At 42.6% G+C, this 18,393-nt stretch overlaps 1 protein-coding gene across 2 annotated transcripts; it reads right to left on the bottom strand.

The window, feature by feature from the left end:
* Window positions 1-908: 908 nt before the first annotated feature.
* On the bottom strand, window positions 909-18,377 carry PSMG2 (proteasome assembly chaperone 2). 2 transcript variants are annotated; one of them, XM_036823021.1, is made up of 7 exons: window positions 18,180-18,376; window positions 16,586-16,757; window positions 13,507-13,565; window positions 5,679-5,797; window positions 4,649-4,822; window positions 2,091-2,211; window positions 909-1,222 (listed from the first exon to the last, which is right to left on the bottom strand). In XM_036823021.1, the coding sequence occupies exons 1-7, from the start codon at window positions 18,234-18,236 to the stop codon at window positions 1,124-1,126; spliced, it is 801 nt and encodes a 266-aa protein (XP_036678916.1). In that variant the 5' UTR covers window positions 18,237-18,376; the 3' UTR covers window positions 909-1,123. The 2 variants fall into 2 exon arrangements, with proteins under 2 accessions (XP_036678916.1, XP_036678917.1); XM_036823022.1 differs by lacking the exon at window positions 4,649-4,822 and having other exon boundaries at window positions 18,180-18,377.
* Between the last annotated feature and the right edge of the window lie 16 nt (window positions 18,378-18,393).

Below are 18,393 nucleotides of genomic sequence, written 5' to 3' on the forward strand. Positions count from 1 at the left end.
TCTAAACTCTGCCAGTTTCGTCAGGGGTCCAAGTCAGTCGAGGCAGAAACCAGCCACTCCAGCAGCCCTGCGAAAAGCCAACCCGTTGGATGCAGTCCCCTCTTCCCTACCCCTTCATCCCCCAGAAGCCTGGAGCTGGTGACTTTCTCCCAACATGTTGAGCTGTTGGCTTGAGGGAGGGACAGTTGTGGGTAAAGTGAAACCGCTCTTCTGTTTTCAGTGCAGCTGTTCTCAACTCTGGACTTGCCTGGGGAAGTGGAACTCTTTAACTGGTTTCTGCTTCCCATAAAGGTATTTTGATTTGTAAGTGGTGTCTCTGTTGGGTCAAGGGCTGGGACTTCCTATCCCATCATCTGGCTGACATCCCGACCCCACAATAGTTTCCCAAAGGGAAACACATCAGGCTATAGAACCCAGAATAATTTATCAGAAATAAATCATTTACTGAGTGCTATGGAGTAGGGTGTACCCCTTAATATTATAAGCCCTTGTTGTACAGATGAGAAAGCCAAGGCACAGACGTAACACAACAAAATAGCAGGTAAAAAGTGACTGGTATGTAGTAGGCACTCAAAAATGAAAACCTTTTCTCTTATACTCAAACTCTTTCTTTTGAGATGGGGAAATTATTCCGGATGGAGGAAGGAGCCATGAACCAATGAATGCTGCAGCTTCTAGAAGCTGGAAAGGGGTAGGAAACGGATTCTTTCCAAGACTCTCCAGAGAAAACGCAGCCCTGCCAGCACCTTGACTTCGCCCAGTGAGACCTATTCTGGAATTCTGACTTCCAGAATTCTAAGATAATAGATTTATTTTGTCTTAAACCACTAAGTTTGTGGTAATTTGTTACAGCAGACATAAGAAACTAATATAGAAGTCTGAGTTAAAAAAAAAAACACACATTCAGATAAAATTACTTAGGAAACACTTTATTGCACAAAATTTACATTTGTTGTATATGATGAAAAGCATGGCAAAAACAAACTTTGGTTAATCCATTTTTCTTTGAGATTTTTCTGTGAAAAGTAAAGATTTCCTAATACATTCTTTTTATATAGTTGTTTAACAGTTGCGTTGGTAGTAAGTGTCTTGGGACATCATAAGGTATAAAACTGAAAACGGATCAGAAAAGTGCAGGGGGAAGACCACTGCCAAAGAGTAACCTCCAGGAACTTGGCATTTTCCATGGCAAGGCAGATGCTGAGGGGTCATCACACTGCAACTGAAGAACAAAATATTGTAATCCCTCAACTTTACAATATTTTTAATCAATATTTAGTGATTTTTTTATCACTAAATCTCCTTTTAACACGTATTACAAAACTCTCCCTTTGTTGTTGTTGTTCCTTTTGGTTTTGACACTTCTAGCTGTGATTTATTGTAAGGAAAAACAAAGTAATACATTTCTGTGTCTTTATATCAGCTGAAGATAAATTTCCTCAATTTCCAAACCATAAAGATACAAACCAGAAAGGCTATAAATAGAGTCCATGGAGCAAAATCAAATTCAAAAGAAATAGTGGTTAAAAAAAAAAAAATCAATGCTGTGTGATTTTTATCAATTTTTTCTTCAAAAAAGCATGAATTAAAAAGACAGTCACCCACCATGTAAAGTAGGCTTAGGTTACTTCTGTTATGCCTAAAGGCTAACTGATTTCCCTGGATGTCATGCTCTTATTTCATAATAGAGAAAAGTATTTTAATTATAATGCATATTCAATAGCTAAAGTATTACTCACAAAGCTATACCTTTTGCTTAAAAAAAAAAAAAAGAAAAACCTGAATTCCAAAGAGGACTTGCTTATCCTTATAAAAAGCTGCCTGGTATAATTAATGCAACACTAAGAATGAATACAATGAAGTACTTAAGATTTTCCTTTTTTTTGAAAATAAGCCTTATTGAAACAACTGTAGACAACAGGTTGCTTAGCTGTCTTCTTTTGAAAAGTTCAGCTAACTTAAATTTTATATCAAGATGTCTAAATTTAACATAAACTTTCACTTATTTGGTCTACTTATATAATGTAAAAATGCAAGTTTATGAATACATAACCAGAGAAATCAGAGACTTAAGCTTTAGTGAAACTTACACATGGTTTGATTATCTGAAGCCATTCATTAAGATATTCAACAAGACCTAACGCATCTGGGATATTGTCTCCTTCCGAAACGAATTTCAGCAGAATCACCATTGGGATTTCTTTAGAACAGCTACAACAATTAAAAAGAATAATTAGGTATTCTTCTACTGATACAAGATGATGATTCCAGTGTGCCTGTTTTTATAGCTGAGATAATCTGCCAGGTTTTAGGCAAGGAGATGCCACATCACAAGATCACTTATTTATCTTCTATTTGTAGGGACAAAACTAGGAACCATGTAACACCCACCCTGGGCACATGAATGTTCCTGCCCCACACCAAGATCCGTGCTGGAAAATTAAAACAACATCAATTTTGTGAGAAATATCTGTAAATAGCATGAATTTTAAAGCTACCGATGGTAGAGTTGCAGTATCTTGCAGATACAAACATTTAGTTCAAAATGTTTAATTCAAAACAGAATTTAATTCAAAACAGAAAACAGACCAATATATTAGTAGTGGTAGTTTCTTCTGGGTGACAGAACTGAGTATTTAAAATATTGTTTCTTTTGACTATTCTACATTTTCCAAATGTTCTATGAGGGACGTGTCTTTCACAGTATTTTGTCTACTGTTGCTAACTTTGTGGGCAAAGTTAACCGCTGCCCAGAGGTTGTTCTCTGCCCTCACGATTTCACCCTATACTTGTGAGCTCAGGGTTGAGAAGGGCTCAGGCAGGCCCCAGAGCTCTTCCCCTAGCAGTTGTCCCCCTCTGGTTCTCTGCCTCACACTCTCCAGCTATGTCAGCCACCCCAACTCTGGTCTCCAGTCCCCTCGACTCAGCAAGATGGTTGCGCTCTGCCTGGGTCCCCCCACCCCATGCTGCAGTCCAGCAGGAAGCTGGGGCAATAGCAGGACTCTACTGCTTTCTCCCAGGCTTCACAGCTGTGTGCTGCATGGTGTCCAATGTCTGATGAACAGTTGTTTCATTAATGTTGTCCAGTTTCTAACTGTTTATGGCAGGAGGGCAAGTCTGCTATCAGCTACTCTGACACGGTCAGAAGCAAAGATAGGAGACTGACTTGCAAAGAAGCAAGAAGTCACTTTGAAGGGGCAGAGTGCGGGGGGAGCGCGAAGAGAGCAGAATCCCCCTCCCCCCGCAGAGAAGGGCGAGACCAGCAAGGACATACAGGAAGCGATGTGGGGCCGACTCGGGCAAACCGGGCAGGTTGTTGCAAAGGAGACAAGAGGAGAAAAGGAGACGGAACAAAAGCAAGGAAGAATGAGACAGCTCTGGGGACACCATGAGGGCCAGGAGGCATCTGTGCAGAGCGCACCTGGGGGGCCAGGCCAGAGGGGCCATGAGGGCCCTGGATGGCACATTGCGGAGGATGAACCAGATTCCACAAAAGGCAAGTAAAACTGCTGATGGATTTTTACTCAGGGAGTCTTGTGATCAGTTTTGCATTTTAGAAAGTTAATTCCAGCATTGCTGCTGAGGTGGTCAGGGCAGGTCAGAATGAGGCAGTAGGGGATCGATCAAGAGACCCTGACAGCAGCTGCTGTGGCCTGGACTGTGTCCCTCCAGAACCTACAAGTGGAAGCCTCACCCACAGGTGACTGCATCTGGAGGCAGGAGGTTTAGGAGGTAATTCAGTGAAAGGTCACAGGAGGGGGCCCTAATCCGATGGGACCATGGCCTTACAAGGAGAGAAGAAGCTCTCTCTCTGCTGCGTGATGACACAGCCAGAAGGTGGCCGTCTGCAGGCCAGGAAGAGGGCCCTCCCCAGAACCCGACCAGGCCGGCACCCTGACCTCCAGCCTCCAGAGCTGTGAGCAAATACATTTCTGTTGTTTAAGCCCCTCAGTCTATGGTCTGACAGAAGTGCAGGCCACAGGTGATGTGGCCTGAATGGAGCGAGAGAATGATTCAAAGCTGGTGGTTTGCAGGGCAGGTGTGGAGAATAACCAGGTGGCCAGGGCTTCTAGGCTATGGTAAGAGAAGAGGTGAAATAATATATTATACTAAAGAGCATAAGCTAGACAGGGAAAGAAGTGAAAACACGAATGGAAGACAGGCTAGGAAAAAAAGAAAAGTTGAAGGAAATGATGGTTTTAATAAGAGCATAGATTTTCAGGTATAAAACAGGAGTTATTTAATGAGTACAGACCTTCTATTTAGAATGATGACAAAGTTCTGAAAGTGGATGGTGGTGATGGGTACATAACAATGAATGTACTGAATGTCACTTAATTGTATACTTAAAAATGGTTAGTTTAATGTTATGTACATCTCACCACCACCACCACTGCAAAGAGGACTGACTGCACAGGTTGCACAGAATATGTATCAGGACCCCTAACATGACACACATAATAAGGCATTAAATACAGCTTTTCAGGAACCAATTCTATAACCACATTTCAATCTTTCCCCTGAATGTAACACGGTACCTATTTAAAGAAGACATTTTCAGAGTTCCAGTAAGTACTCCAAACACTATCCCAGTTATCTTACTTCCATTTTCAGATAAGATGGGCAGCAAATATACAGGTAAGCTCACCCTTCGTCATAGAGTGTTTTTGTGATACCTCCTCCAGGAATACGGACACAAAACTCAGAATCGTCTATTTCAGGAATGCATGGGCTTTTTTCCATTTCTTCCCAGTTAAGGCTCTGTATTTTATTCTGAACACTTTTTTGCATGGAAGGTGTAAGCAGGTACCTGAAGGGAGTACTGGAAACAATCATATAATTAACTAAAAACTCACAAACACGTACATTAAGACAATTAACAGTTCTTTTAGCAAAAATTATCTTGTTCTCCATATATTCTGCACAAAGCAAAACACGCGTTTCAGCAGTCTATGGAAGAGCAACATGTAAAAATATTGCGCTGACTTGCTATTTACAAATTTAGGGGAGAGCGTAGAGACAGGAAAACTTAACCCAAGGCCAGGCCAGCGTGAAGATGCCCACAGCCACGCTCCCACCAGGCCCACTGTGAGAGTCCCAGAAACTAAGTCTAGTCTTGAAAGGTTACTCTTGGCTAATAATTTCTTCATCAGAATTTTACAGGTGAAGAAATGATAATGCAATAAACTAGTTTAGATTTCTAAGTCTTGGATACTTTGTCTTCTATTTAAGAATTCAATCTGACATGCCTGGGAGCTATACTTAAAGGCAACTGGAGTTCTGCAAATACAAATGGTTGAATTATGGAAATAAATAGAAACATCAATCCAGTCTTTGAAAAACGATCAACCAATAAACATCAGGTACCCTTTCTCCTTGCTCTTCATCAGCTGAGGTTTGCAGTGCTGCCAGGCACGTGATACCACAGAGCAGAGCACAGCTCCAGAACCATTCCCGCCTTTACCCTAGGATCCCAGTGCCATAGCCCTGGGAATGTCAAGGGCCCCCCACCTCTACTCCTCCTAGCTCATGTTCTTTACCTCCTTCTTTCTAAATTCCAGGGAGGACAGGAAAGGATATACATGGCTTTAAAATTATATTTTAACCTTTTAATAGAGAAATCATCCTAATAACTGTATAAATCATAGCAAAATACTTTCCCAAAGACACAGACATACCTGCGGAGCTGGAGGTCATTACGGTGATACGAGTGGCTGCTTGAAAGAACAACAACTTTGGCACAGTTGCTGCTTTTCACCCAGGAAAGCAGTTTCTCACAGAATGACTTTGATTTATACTTTGTATACCATTGAAAGAATAAAACAAAAATAGAAAAGTTAGATCCTAGAGTTATAATAAGAGTAGTCTATACAGTATTTCACCCACGTTATGTGATGATATATAGTTTATATATACTAAAATTAGAATTATTTTTATATCCACTTACTGTCCTTAGACTGAAGGTGAAAAATGAGGAGCAATGACTATTTTTTTATTTTTATTTTTTAACATCTTTATTGGAGTAGAATTGCTTTACAATGGTGTGTTAGTTTCTGCTGTATAACAAAGTGAATCAGCTATACATATACATACATCCCCATATCTCCTCCCTCTTGCGTCTCCCTCCCACCCTCCCTATCCCACACCTCAGGGTGGTCACAAAGCACCGAGCTGATCTCCCTGTGCTATGTGGCTGCTTCCCACTAGCTATCTACTTTACATTTGGTAGTGTATATATGTCCATGCCACTCTCTCACTTTGTCCCAGCTTACCCTTCCCCCTCCCCGTATCCTCAAGTCCATTCTCAAATAGGTCTTCATCTTTATTCCCGTCTTGCCCCTAGGTTCTTCGTGACCATTTTTTTTTGTTTTTTTAGATTCTATATATATGTGTTAGCATACGGTATTTGTTTTTCTCTTTCTGACTTACTTCACTCTGTATAACAGACTCTAGGTCCATCCACCTTACTACAAATGACTCAATTTTGTTTCTTTTTATGGCTGAGTAATATTCCATTGTATATATGTGCCACATCTTCTTCATCCACTCATCTGTCAATGGACACTTAGGTTGCTTCCAAGTCCTGGCTATTGAAAATAGAGGTGCAATGAACATTGTGGCACATGACTCTTTTTGAATTATGGTTTTCTCGGGGTATGTGTGTGTGTGTGTGTGTGTGTGTGTGTGTATATATATATATATACATATATATATAGTAGGATTGCTGGGTCATACGGTAGTTCTATTTTTAGTTTTTTAAGGAACCTCCATACTGTTCTCCATAGCGGCTGTATCAATTTACATTCCCACCAACAGTGCAAGAGGGTTCCCTTTTCTCCACACCCTCTCCAGCATTTATTGTTTGTAGATTTTTTGATGATGGCCATTCTGACCGGTGTGAGGTGATACCTCATTGTAGTTTTGATTTGCATTTCTCTAAACGATTAGTGATGTTGAGCATCCTTTCATGTGTTTGTTGGCAATCTGTATATCTTCTTTGGAGAAATGTCTATTTAGGTCTTCTGCCCATTTTTGGATTGGATTGTTTTTCTGATATTGAGCTGCATGAGCTGCTTGTATATTTTGGAGATTAATCCTTTGTCAGTTGCTTCGTTTGCAAATATTTTCTCCCATTCTGAAGGTTGTCTTTTCATCTTGTTTATGGTTTCCTTTGCTGTGCAAAAGCTTTTGTTTCATTAGGTCCCATTTGTTTATTTTTGTTTTTATTTCCCTTTCTCCAGGAGGTGGGTCAAAAAGGATCTTGTTGTGATTTATGTCATGGAGTGTTCTGCCTATGTTTTCCTCTAAGGGTTTTATAGTGTCTGGCCTTACATTTAGGTCTTTAACCTATTTTGAGTTTACTTTTGTGTATGGTGTTAGGGAGTGTGCTAATTTCATTCTTTTACATGTAGCTGTCCAGTTTTCCCAGCACCACTTACTGAAGAGGCTGTTCACTGTACATTCTTGCCTCCTTTATCAAAGATAAGGTGACCATAGGTGCAGGGGTTTATCTCTGGGCTCTCTATCCTGTTCCATTGATCTATATTTCTGTTTTTGTGCCAGTACCATACTGTTTTGATTACTGTAGCTTTCTAGTATAGTCTGAAGTCAGGGAGCCTGATTCCTCCAGCTCCATTTTTCTTTCTCAAGATTGCTTTGGCTATTCGGGGTCTTTTGTGTTTCCACACAAATTGTGAAATTTTTTGTTCTAGTTCTGTGAAAAATGCCATTGGTAGTTTGATAGGGATTGCACTGAATCTGTAGATTGCTTTGGGTAGTAGAGTCATTTTCACAATGTCGATTCTTCCAATCCAAGAACATGGTATATCTCTCCATCTGTGTGTATCATCTTTAATTTCTTTCATCGGTGTCTTACAGTTTTCTGCATATAGGTCTTTTGTCTCCTTAGGTAGGTTTATTCCTAGGTATTTCATTCTTTTTGTTGCAGTGGTAAATGGGAGTGTTTCCTTAATTTCTCTTTCAGATTTTTCATCATTAGTGTATAGGAATGCAAGAGATTTCTATGCATTAATTTTGTATCCTGCTACTTTACCAAATTCATTGATTAGCTCTAGTAGTTTTCTGGTAGCATCTTTAGGATTCTCTTTGTATAGTATGTCATCTGCAAACAGTGACAGTTTTACTTCTTCTTTTCTGATTTGGATTCCTTCTTTTTCTTTTTCTTCTCTGATTGCTGTGGCTAAAACTTCCAAAACTATGTTTAATAATAGTGGTGAGAGTGGGCAACCTTGTTTTGTTCCTGATCTTAGTGGAAATGGTTTCAGTTTTTCACCATTGAGAACAATGTTGGCTGTGGGTTTGTCATATATGGCCTTTATTATGTTGAGGTAAGTTCCCTCTATGCCTACTTTCTGGAGGGTTTTTATCATAAATGGGTGTTGAATTTTGTTGAAACCATTTCTGCATCTAATGAGATGATTATATGGTTTTTCTCCTTCAATTTGTTAACATGGTGTATCACATTGATTGATTTGCATATATTGAAGAATCCTTGCATTCCTGGGATAAACCCCACTTGATCATGGTGTATGATCCTTTTAATGTGCTGTTGGATTCTGTTTGCTAGTATTTTGTTCAGGACTTTTGCACCTATGTTCATCAGTGATATTGGCCTGTAGCTTTCTTTTTTTGTGGCATCTTTGTCTGGTTTTGGTATCAGGGTGATGGTGGCCTCATAGAATGAGTTTGGGAGTGTTCCTCCCTCTGCTATATTTTGGAAGAGTTTGCAAAGGATAGATGTTAGCTCTTCTGTAAATGTTTGATAGAATTCGCCTGTGAAGCCATCTGGTCCTGGGCTTTTGTTGGAAGATATTTAATGACAGTTTCAATTTCAGTGCTTGTAATTGGTCTGTTTATATCTTCTATTTCTTCCTGGTTCAGTCTCGGAAGGTTGTGCTTGTCTAAGAATTTGTCCATTTCTTCCAGGTTGTTCCTTTTATTGGCATATAGGTGCTTGTAGTAATCTCTCATGAGCAACCAAACCAAAAAACAAATCCACCAATGATAACAAGTGCTAAAAACTATACTAAAAAAAAAACCCCAAACCAAAAAACGCTCAGTCAGAACCCTAGGACAAATGGCAAAAGCAAAGCTATACAGACAAAATCACACAACGAAGCATACACATACACACTCACAAAAAGAGAAAAAGGAAAAAAAAAAAAATATATATATATATATAAAAATTAAAAAAGGAAGAGAGCAACCAAATCAATAAACAAATCTACCAATGTTAATAAGCTCTAAATACTAAACTAAGATAAACATAAAACCAGAAAAAAATTAGATGCAGAAAGCAAACCCCAAGTCTACAGTTGCTACCAAAGTCCACCGCCTCAATTTTCTATTCAGGTATTCCAGAGATGCAGGGTACATCAAGTTGACTGTGGAGATTTAATCCACTGCTCCTGAGGCTGCTGGGAGAGATTTGCCTTTCTCTACTTTGTTCACACAGCTCCTGGGGTTCAGCTTTGGATTTGGCCCTGCTTCTGCGTGTAGGTCGCGTGAGGGCATCTCTTCCCCACCCAGACAGGACAGGGTAAAAGAAGTGGCTGCTTAGGGGGTTCTGGCTCACTCAAGCCAGGGGGAGGGAGGGGTATGGAATGTGGGGCGAGCCTGTGGTGGTAGAGGCTGGCGTGATGTTGCAATAGCCTGAGGCGCGCCGTGTGTTCTCCCGGGGAAGCTGTCCCTGGATCACAGGACCCTGGCAGTGGTGGGCCGCACAGGCTCCCGGGAGGGGAGGTGTGGATAGTGACCTGTGCTTGCACACAGGCTTCTTGGTGGCTGCAGTAGCAGCCTTAGCATCTCATGCTTGTCTCTGGAGTCCGCACTGATAGCTGCGGCTCATGCCCGTCTCTGGAGGTCGTTTAGGTGGTGCTCTGAATCCCCTCTCCTTGTGCATCCCAAAACAATGGTCTCCTGCATCTTAGGCAGGTCCAGAGTTTTCCCCAGACTCCCTCCCTGTTAGCTGTGGCACACTAGCCCCCTTCAGGCTGTCTTCACGCAGCCAACCCCAGTCCTCTCCCTGGGATCTGACCTCCGATGCCCGAGCCTCAGCTCCCAGCCCCCACACGCCCCAGTGGGTGAGCAGACAAGCCTCTCGGGCTGGTGAGTGCTGGATGGCACTGATCCTCAGTGCGGGAATCTCTCCACTTTGCCCTCTGCACCCCTGTTGCTGCGCTCTCCTCTGTGGCTCCAAAGCTTCCCCCCAGCCACCCTCCGTCTCCGCCAGTGAAGGGGCTTCCTAGTGTGTGGAAACTTTTCCTCCTTCACAGCTCCCTCCCAGAGGTGCAGGTCCCGTCCCTATTCTTTTGTCTCTGTTTTTCCTTTTTTCTTTTGCCCTACCCAGGTACATCGGCAGTTTCTTGCCTTTTGGGAAGTCTGAGGTCTTCTGCCAGCATTCAGTAGGTGTTCTGTAGGAGTTGTTCCACATGTAGATGTAGTTTTGATGTATTTGTGGGGAGGAAGGTGATCATCACGTCTTACTCCTCCACCATCTTGAAGGCACCCCTCAATGACTATTTATTTTATCTTTACAACTAGAGATAAGCTAAGCGTGAGGAATCTAGATTTCAATTTCCCGGTTCTGTACTTCAGTGATCTATTGTGACTCAAAAACCACCACGTGGTTATCTATGAGACGTTCTTGCCAGAAATTTCTGCCCCAAATCTGATCAGAAAGAAACAGTTAGGTGAATCCAGAAGGCTGAATATCTCGCCTGGGTCCCTCAGAGGAGTCAATATTGTGAATCACAGAAAGAGGAGGGCAGTTCTACACTGAACACCAGCTGAAAAGCTGTAACAGCCTAAGGCAACACACAAACCTTGCCTGGATCCAGAATTGAAGGATATCTGGGGAACAACTGGGGAATGTGAATATGCCAAATGCTAGTACTTAATAATTCACTGAATGCTGACTTTCTAGGTGTGTGGCAGTGTTGTGGTTGTGAAGTTGCGTGTGAAGAAGAGTCTCGTTCTTGTATGGAGTGAGCAACATGATGTCAGCAGCCTCCTTTTGGACTGTTTGGCAGGAGGAAACTGCGTGTACTTGCGCAAAGAGAATCAAGCAGGTGTGGCAAGATGTGAACAGGTGACTAATCTGGGATCTGGGTCATAAAATTTGGGGGAAAACCCACTTTATGGAAACTCTTTTCAGAGGCTGTTAATAAAATAATTATTCAATAAAATTTAAAATGCAGGTAAGAAATGGCTACCTTTTAAAAACAGAAGGGCAGTTTGTGTCGTGGTTAAGAGAGGCCAGCTCCAGAGCCAGGCTGCCGGGTCTAGAATGCTGGCTTCACCCATGGACCACACGGCTTGGGCAAGCTGTCTGAGCTTCTGTGTTTCCGATTTCTCACTTGTAAAATGAAGATAATTAGCATCTGCCTCCTAGGATTGTTGTGAGGACTGGGTAGAGCAACATGCTTGAAGTATTTAGAGTATTATTGGTGCAAAGAATCTATGCTCAATAAATGTTTGCTACTTTGAAATCACTCTTTATTTACATCAACAATTTCAGGGACTTCCCTGGTGGCGCAGTGGTTAAGAATCTGCCTGCCAATGCAGGGGACATGGATTCGAGCCCTGGTCCGGGAAGATCCCACATGCCATGGAGCAACTAAGCCCGTGCGCCACAACTACTGAGCCTGTGCTCTAGAGCCCACAAACCACAACTACTGAGCCTGTGTGCTGCAACTACCAAAGCCCGCGCACCTAGAGCCTGCGCTCTGCAACGAGAAGCCACTGCAATGAGAAGCCAAGCAGCCCCCGCCCAAAGCCTGTGCACCGCAACCAAGAGTAGCCCCTGCTTGCCACAACTAGAGAAAGCCCACATGCAGCAACGAAGACCCAACACAGCCAATAAATAAATAAATAATTTTTTAAAAATTTCATTTAGAAGTGTCTGAATTGTCCATCTTACTTCTCGAACTTACACTGATATTAGAAAGAGAACAAAAAAGCCACGTGGCACAATGCAAAAATGCTAGCAACTCTCACTGCCAAACTTTGTGTGTGATATTGTTAACTAAGCAAAGAGTGATAAATATTAAAATAACCATAGCTCCATTCATGATACCCTCAAACTGGAAAAATATCAAATGCTCCATCAACAATATGGGTAAATCATGGTTTATTTACACAACAGATTCACGCACAGAGGTGAGAAGGAAGTAACTACCTCTACCTGCAACAATGTGGAAGCACCTCGTAGACAGAATGTGGAGTTAAGGAGGCCAGACATGAAGAAGTGCACCCGTGAGATCCCGCTCCTACAACATGGTGACTGTGGGGGTGTGGAGGGGCCCCCGGGAAGGGGAGACCTTTCTGCCCCCCTGAACAGGTGGTACCTCAATCCACTCTACACCAAGGCTCTGTCTAGAAGCCGAGGATACAGCAGTGAATGACACCTTGTCACTTTTCTCAGGGAACTTCCTTTCTATCAGAGGTGGGAAGTGAGGAGTCATGAAGAAAACTAGCTCAGGATAAGATGAGAGAAAGGGTGCTGGGGGGAGGCCTTTCTGATGAGGGACAGTTAAGCAAAGACTAAAGGAAGTGAGCTTTCAGGTGTCCAGTGGAAAAGTGGTCCAGGCAGAGAAACTACTGTGAAGACTGAGACAGGATGAGCTTAATGTGTTTGAACAGCACAGGGTGGCCAGTGTGGCTGGAGCAGGGCAAGCAAGAGGGGGAGCAGGGGACAGGCACGCAGGACAGCTGGACGTGGGGCCAGGGACAGAGCTGTCCCGCAGATGTTCCATGGTAACCAAATGCTCTTTACGGCAGCTGCTCGCCACGCATGGCTGTGGAGAACTTGCAATGTGGCTACTGGGACAGAGGAACTGAATTTTAAATTTTACTTACTTTTAATGAATGAGTCAAAATTTAAATAGCTACATGTGTCTAGTGGCTGCCACGTCAGAAATGTAGGGTCTGTCGGGCCGTGGTGAGGGCTGTGAACTCGCTTTGAGATGGGAAGCTACTGGCGGGTTTGGAAGGCAGAAGTGACGTGCTTTGATTGAGATTTAAAGGATCATGGGTGGAACTGTCTGTGGGCGGGTGGTGCAGAAGCAGAATCGGGGCGTGAGGGAGGTGGTGGCTGGACTGGAGCGGTGGCAGCGGAAGACGAAAGAAGTTGGATTCAGAAAATATTTTCATATATATATAATTTTTATGTAGATGCCACTGATTTGAAATGTAACTCAAATAGAGTAAACCTGTAATATTTATATGCTTAAAGTTTTTCACCAATGTTACCTGAATCGGGAATATGTAAGACCCAAGCTATAGGTCCCAATTCCTTTCAATATATTAATGAAATAATACTAACAGCTCCGAAATTTTATGAGTATTTCTCTATAGAATCAAACCTTGCTTAACTGTATAAACATAAACAAAGAAATGATTTTTGAGTCTTAATGATAATGACTCAGTATTTTCTCATTATATTGCACTTTAATAAACTTAAGAAGGCAAAAATAATGTACTAACCTTAATAAAAATGGATCTTAACTGAAGAGCCACTAGTTTCTTTGAAGGCGATGCATACACTGCAAGTCCAAGAAAATGAAACCAAATGATAGTTAAATTGAAGGAGTCATACAAGTGAAGTTATAATGATAAAAAGCTGCACTAGGAGAACTTCTGTATCTAAATGTTTTTGATAGTTAAAATATAGAACATATGCACTATATCATTTAGTTAAAACAAAACACTTTAATACCTCAGAATTCACCTGTGGGCTTTATTCTACGGAATACATTCAGCGCTGAAACGTTAACTGTAAGAAAATTATCAAAAATTATTTCTCTGGGGCTTCCCTGGTGGTGCAGTGGTTGAGAATCTGCCTGCCAATGCAGGGGACACGGGTTCAAGCCCTGGTCTGGGAGGATCCCACATGCCGCGGAGCAACTGGGCCCGTGAGCCACAATAACTGAGCCTGCGCGTCTGGAGCCTGTGCTCCGCAACAAGAGAGGCCGCGATAGTGAGAGGCCGACGCACCGCGATGAAGAGTGGCCCCCGCTTGCCACAACTAGAGAAAGCCCTCGCACAGAAACGAAGACCCAACACAGCCATAAATAAATAAATAAATAAATAAATAAATAAATAAAATTATTTCTCTTCTTTGACTGTAAAACCAAAGAAGTATTCCCCTGGAAATTTCTAGCACTATGACAAATGACATCATTCTTAAGACCGTTTTTGGTTTCTGATATTCTTCCCTCTTTTCTCTAGAGAACAGCAACAGTCATTGGCATTAGAAGAAGGAAGAATAAAATGCGGCAAATGTTAGCTGTGTAATAAAATACCTGCAATAGGTACATTTGTGTTCTTTAGGAGTTTTTGAAAGACCTGAAATAACATGCAAAAATTTTTGTGAGTCAACGTGTGTGAATTTTTTCTGCAGAAAGGATCCACAATTTTCATCAGATTCTACAAGGGGCCCACTTTACTGATGCTTAAGAGGTCCCGCCCAACTTCACCTCCAAGAATGAGAAGCTCCGAAATGACCCAAGGACAAAATACAGAGTGCCTGAGGACACGTGATTAGGCCACTGTGCCAAGGGGTAAGCTTTCAGTTACTGTAAAAAGATTACAAATTACCCTAGACTTGGGCACAGCCTTTGGTGGATCACGTCTCTCCTGTTATACAGGTCTTTTCGGGGTTGTCTCGTTGGACTGGTGTACATGGGGTGGCCGGGACTGTGCTGCATCAGCGAGTCTGCTGACCACCAGGTATGTGTGGGGCAAAGGGGTCTAGAGAAGGAGGTCTAGGAATTAGGGAAAAGGGAAGGCTGAGCTTTAAAATATAAGATGTACCACTTTCTACAACAGCAACACTTGTGTTCTCCACCAGTGTATCACAAAGGTCTTTTTTTGTTGTTAAGACCCTGTTTTCCAGATCCTTTTTCTTGTCAGGTGATGTAACATCGCCTTTCACATATTCTGGCCAAACATATTTAGCTTTTAAATAATCAAGCCTTTATTCTTAACTCCAGTTTCAGAAAATACAGAAACTAGAGGAACATGGCAAATGACACCACAGGAAGCAATCAGACAAACGTAGAAGGTGGGACATTCTATAGGACAGTGTGTCTAGTTTTTTCCTTCAATAAGTCAGTTTTGCAAAGAAGGGAAAGAGATTATGTAGGGTAAGAGATTTCAAAGGCACGATAATCAGAAGTACTATGGCCTGGTCTGGACAAACTAAAGGACAGTTTTGGGTAAACTGGGCCTCTCTGAATATGGATAGGGTATAGGAAGATATTGCTAATTTTGTTAAATGCAATGGTGTTTTAGCTATGTAAGAAAATGTACTATAAGAGGTGCATACTTACATATTTAGGGGTGGAATGTTGTGATGTCTATAATTTATTTCAAAAAGACACCTCATCTTAAAAAATAAAAAAGTGGATTAAAGAACTGTACCCAATGGACCTGCTGCCAGTTTGTGTCAGAGGAAAGCCAGTGGGTCTTCCGCTGGAGCGAAAGTGCATTAGCAGGTGACGGGGAGGCAGGTCTCTGGGTCAGGCTGCCTCGATTAATCATGGGACCATAACTTCTCTGTGCACTGGTTCCCTGATCTATAAAACCACCCATGGAGTAGTTGTGAGCATTAAGTGAATTAACACATGTAAATGCACAGTGTTCAGCTCAGAGGAGATACTCAACAAATGACAGTTGTTATCATTAGCCTAAATATAAAAATTCTAGTTCTACTATTTATAGTCCTTTGTCCTTCAAGGCAATAATTGAAATTATCTAGTGTTAACAAAACCATCTTTCTAAAGTGTATTTCATTACTGCAAGCTAATGACATGGTTAGTAAGACTGACAAAACCCAAAATGCTTCCTCACTTGTTTCTCGGTCCACCTACGGTCTTTCATGCTCCTCTGTCACCTTTGGCTTCTACCTTAAACTGGTAAACCGAAGACTGAGCAGCCAAGGCAGCAGCTGCCCATCACGCAAGGTAACTGGAGGCTCCTTTGTTTTCCTCTCCTCCCGAGGGGCAGTCTCATCATGAACACAGTGGTCGGGGGCTGTAAACTGTGTGCCCCAACTAACCCAGTGTGACAGTCCAACGAGGAACTGTGGAGACATACGGCGTGGGAAGAGCCTACACCTACTGCAGTGTTAGGAAAGTCGGCCTCTCTGAGCCTCGTCAGTGTTACGATGGATTCTACAACAATGTGACAGGATGGCAGAGGCCTGTGTGAGGTAGCGTGTATTAAACATACGGGACTGAGCCCAGTGGAATTCTCTCTCCCTGGTATTAGTGATGCTTACCCACGCCAGTAAGGAGAGAAAATAAAACTGAGGATAAAAGGGGAAAAACCCCACGTTAAACAAATAGGTATCTCAAATTCCATCCAAGAATACAAATACAACCACATCTCTCAAGGGAGCTGCCATTTAGGAAAGGCTAAGGCCTAAACCAGGGTGTACACAGGAGAAGAAAACACAGTGCCCTGAACTCTGCACAGAGCCGGTGTCAGGTGCTGCAGGACATACTGGGAGGGTCTGGTTCTGATTTAAAACAACTCTACCTTGTAGGAGAATATAACACACCTTCAGCATTTATACTGAGTTCTGTTGAATTTTCTTCTGCAGTTGCATATGGATTGTTTCCAACCATCGGCACAAGACAATCGGTATAGAAGTAACCAATCTTACACATGTTCAGTGTAGAAATAATCAGATCTATTGCAAGCTGGCCAACATTTCCAACAGATACTGCTGGCTGAAACAGTAAAATAATATATTCATTAAGTCAACTAAATTAGCAGCACTTTAAAAAGTTTAGTCAGAAGACAACAGTCACAGCACTGGTACTACACGCTTACGCTCAGGTGAATCACAGCTAGATTCTGACCCCCTTCATTAGCTCCACCTTTCAGACTACTGATTGAACACTTACTGAATACCCCAATGGAATGAATCTTCCATTTCTTCAACCCAACATGGCTTCCCTCTTCACCACTCCACTGTCAAGGGTACCACTAGTATCTTTTGGACATTACTTTCTCTATGACATTCTTCTTTTTCTTTTTTTTTTTTTTTTGCCAGGTATCTCCTGCAAAAACACTTTTTCTCTTTTGTGATTAATAAATGTTTTTCAGGAAGATACTTTGAAATGAAGTCAAATTTCCTTCCTCAGTACACTATTACATGCTAATTTAAGCATTCATTGACTTTTTTTTTTCTTTTTTGGCCACGCAGCATGCGAGATCTTAGTTCCTGAACCAGGGATCAAACCCGTGCCCCCTGCAGTGGACGGGTGAAGTCCTAACCACTAGACCGCCAGGGAAGTCCCCATTGATATTTCTTGTGTGCACTATTATGATGACAATTATCAAACAGTAACTTTTCTATTACCATCATCCTTTTAAAAAACTAAGATATAATTGACATATAATATTATATTAATTTCAGGTGTACAACATTGTGATTCGACATCTGTACATACTGCAATATGATCACCTCAACAGGTCTAGTTAGCATCCAACGCCACACACTCAAAAAAAACCTTTTTTCTTCTGATAAGAACTTTTTAAGATCTACGCTTCGAGTTACATCCCAGGACTTATTTTTGACTAGAGGTTTGTACTTTTGACCCCCTTCACCCATTTTATCCACCCCTGCTGGCAAGCACCAATCCGTTCTCCGAATCTATGTTTTTGTTTGTTTGCCTGTTTGTTTTTTAAATTCCAAATATGAAGCTTTTCTTAAGAGATCCTTGTGTCCCTCCCCCTCCCAATAAATCCTAGAGCCTTTCTGTACCTTTTTTGACATTCTAACCTTATTTATATACATGTGTTTCAAACTAAACTGCAAACTCCTTGAGGACAAGAATCTAGTCTTTTTGTCACATTTTGACACCATAGAACGCTCATTGAGTGAGCAAAAGTCTTTAGCAACCCGTCTGTAGTTTCCTGGCTAATGACAACGACTCCCTAGCTTGAGCCTGACTCCCAAACTAGCTGAGAAAAGGTTTTCCAGGATGAAAGGTAAAGCGAGTGGCCCGCACGACACCAGCTGAGCGCAGGTCACTTCCCCGCACGTTCCGCTCTCAGCCACCAGGACTCTGGGCCGCAGACCCGCGCGCGTCCGGGGACCGCCGCTCGGACCCCCACCCCGCCCCCTCCCCCGGGGCCGGACTCACCATCAGGAGCGTGCACCCCGAGAGGTCGGGGACCGAGTCCCCGCAGGGGACGAACATGGTCTGGCCGGCTGCTACAGCGGGAAGAGCCTGCGGCCGGAAGTACGGGCAGGCGGCGCGCGGGGTCCTACGAGGCCTTCGGCTCGGGGTCCTTCGAGGCCCCCGGCGCGGGGTCCTGAGGTGCCCGTCCAATCGCCTGCCGAGACGGCGCGCGGCA

The sequence above is a fragment of the Balaenoptera musculus genome, chromosome 14, assembly GCF_009873245.2.
Source record: "Balaenoptera musculus isolate JJ_BM4_2016_0621 chromosome 14, mBalMus1.pri.v3, whole genome shotgun sequence".
Classification (NCBI taxonomy): Eukaryota; Metazoa; Chordata; class Mammalia; order Artiodactyla; family Balaenopteridae; genus Balaenoptera; species Balaenoptera musculus.